This window comes from Dendrobium catenatum, unplaced genomic scaffold (genome assembly GCF_001605985.2).
Source record: "Dendrobium catenatum unplaced genomic scaffold, ASM160598v2 original_scaffold_61322, whole genome shotgun sequence".
Classification (NCBI taxonomy): Eukaryota; Viridiplantae; Streptophyta; class Magnoliopsida; order Asparagales; family Orchidaceae; genus Dendrobium; species Dendrobium catenatum.
The window spans coordinates 1,558,293-1,560,714 of NW_021379772.1; the positions used below are offsets into that span (position 1 = coordinate 1,558,293).

Below are 2,422 nucleotides of genomic sequence, written 5' to 3' on the forward strand. Positions count from 1 at the left end.
TCAACTGTTCAACATGATCTCTAGGCAACGGCTTGATTCTCTCCTCTGTAATATATAAAATTTTAGGCTACTGTGGTACTTGAGATAAATGTGGAAGAATGAATGAAAGCTTTATTAAACGTTGCAACTAATTCTCTTATTCCTTGCTGCTTTCATTCCTTGTTAATAGTTGTTCTTCTCAGTTATAGTTTTTCAACATGAAATCGGTCGTATAGTTTAAGTGTTGTCCCGAATAAATAATAAGGGTAACCTGCTAAGTCGATGGGGATGGAGGGGTTCCTCGTCACGGAAAAAAAAACAAAAAAACAAAAAACAAAATAATTTCAAAGACAAAGTTGACAGGTTGCAAACGAAGCCACGGCACTAAAATTCTCGCGCAACTGTCACCAGTTAATCGAAAGCCCCACGCAAGATCATTGGACCCCCACCAATACATTCATTACATTTCTTCTTCATCGAGAACCTCCTACCTCCGCTCCGTATTCAGGAACCTACCACAAACACCTATGCCGGATCCCGGCGAAGCCCCGCCACACTCTTCCACTTCAACTGCGAAAATTCTCTTCAAGAGCTACGAACTCGGCCGCCTCCTCGGTGTAGGTGCCTTCGCCAAAGTATACTACGCTCGCCACACTCGCTCCGGCCACGGCGTCGCCATCAAAATCATAAGCAAGTCCAAATCCCTCCGATGCGGCCTCTCCGTTAACATCCATCGCGAGATCTCCGCCATGCGTCGCCTCCACCATCCTCACATCATCCGTCTACTCGAAGTCCTGGCCTCGCGCTCCACCATCTACTTTGTCATGGAGTACGCAAAAGGCGGTGAACTCTTCGCCCGCCTCTCATCCCGAGGCCGCCTCCCAGAACACCAAACCCGCCGCCTTTTCCACCAGCTCATATCCGCCGTCGCCTTTTGCCACTTCCGCGGCATCTTCCACCGAGATCTCAAGCCCGAAAACCTCCTCCTCGATGAATCAAATAACCTGAAGCTCTCTGATTTCGGACTCTCCACTGTTAAATTCGATGGAGAGGCACTTCTCCAGACGCTCTGTGGTACGCCCGCATACGTTGCACCGGAGATCCTGTTGAAGAAAGGGTACGATGGCGCTAAGGTAGACATCTGGTCTTGCGGTGTTATTCTCTTTGTGATGAATGCGGGGTTTCTTCCATTTAATGATCCGAATCTGATGGCGATGTATCGGAAGATTTGCCGAGGGGAATTCCGATGCCCTAAATGGACTTCGGCTGAGCTGAAGCGGCTGATTTCGCGGCTGTTGGATACGAATCCGGCGACGCGGATTACGATTGAGGGAATATTGGATGATCCGTGGTTTAGGATAGGGATGGATGAGGAGAATATGAGGAGATTGATGAGATTTCGAGAGGATATTGAGGATCGGATCTTGAAGATTGAAAGCGAGGATGATGAGAGGGATTTGAATGCGTTTGATATAGTCTCAATGTCGGGGGGATTTGATCTGTCGGGGTTCTTCAATCCCACGGCGGCGGCGAGGGAGATGTTCGTGGTTGGGGGAAGGGTGGAGGAGATATTGGAGAGGGTGGAGGTGTTGGGGAGGGGAGAGGGTTTGGGAGTTCGCCGACGGAGGAGAGGTGGGAAGGGGAGGGGCGGTGCTGCCGTAGAGGGCAGGATGGGGAGCCTTGTGGCGTGGGTGGAGGTTTTCCGATTATCTCCAGAGATGGTGATGGTGTTGGTGGAGAGGGGGAGTGGGGAGGAAGCTGAGAGGTTAAGCGGTGAGTTCTGGAAGGAGAGTTTGGTGACGAGAGCGAAGAGAAATGGCGACGAGCTGCCGCAACCGCCGGCGGTGGAAGCGGTCGGCGAAGCCTCGGCTAGTGGCGAGTCGACGAGCGGTTCATGATTACGTTCACCGCCACGCCGGTTTCGAGTACATACGTAACGTCGGCCGCCGAGATGATAAAGGTTGCGCCGGGTTTTGAGTACGCGGTACGGTTCGGTGGGGTGGGAGATGAACCGGAGCCAGCTGCTGGAACCTTCCTAGCTCGACCGGGCTTCACTGCTCGACCGCCTGACCGGCAATAGAAGTCATTTGGAGTAGGAAGATGATGCTGTAAATATTTGAATAAATTTCCGAAAATTTTTTGTATCGATAAATTGTAACTTCAGTTTGTAATTATAATACTTATGCCTAAAAGTAGAGGTGTCGATTATTGACCCGACCCAATAACCAAGTCTAAAAAATTTGAGTTCAAGTTAACCCATTTAACAAATCGGTCGAGTTCAATTTTTAATTTTGACTCATTTGAAAAATCAAGTCAGATCTGGGTCAACCTGCTAATCCAAATTTAACTAGAGTCCTCCTCTGACATTACAGGTCACCTAGTGCATGCGCCTCACATCGGTTCAAGTCAGCCCGCTCGCACATGTTGATTGCAGTCGCACAGG

The 2,422-nt window shown here is 49.7% G+C and overlaps 1 protein-coding gene across 1 annotated transcript; it reads left to right on the forward strand.

Moving 5' to 3' along the window:
* The first annotated feature begins 255 nt into the window (after positions 1 to 255).
* LOC110112951 (CBL-interacting serine/threonine-protein kinase 14) lies at positions 256 to 2,204 on the forward strand. Its single transcript, XM_020845357.2, has one exon. It carries the CDS (start codon positions 507 to 509, stop codon positions 1,875 to 1,877), a length of 1,371 nt encoding a protein of 456 aa, XP_020701016.1. The 5' UTR covers positions 256 to 506; the 3' UTR covers positions 1,878 to 2,204.
* Positions 2,205 to 2,422: the final 218 nt, after the last annotated feature.

Excerpts from the sequence above, each read along its gene's own strand:
- LOC110112951 (XM_020845357.2), top strand. The coding sequence starts at position 507 with ATGCCGGATCCCGGCGAAGCCCCGCCACACTCTTCCACTTCAACTGCG.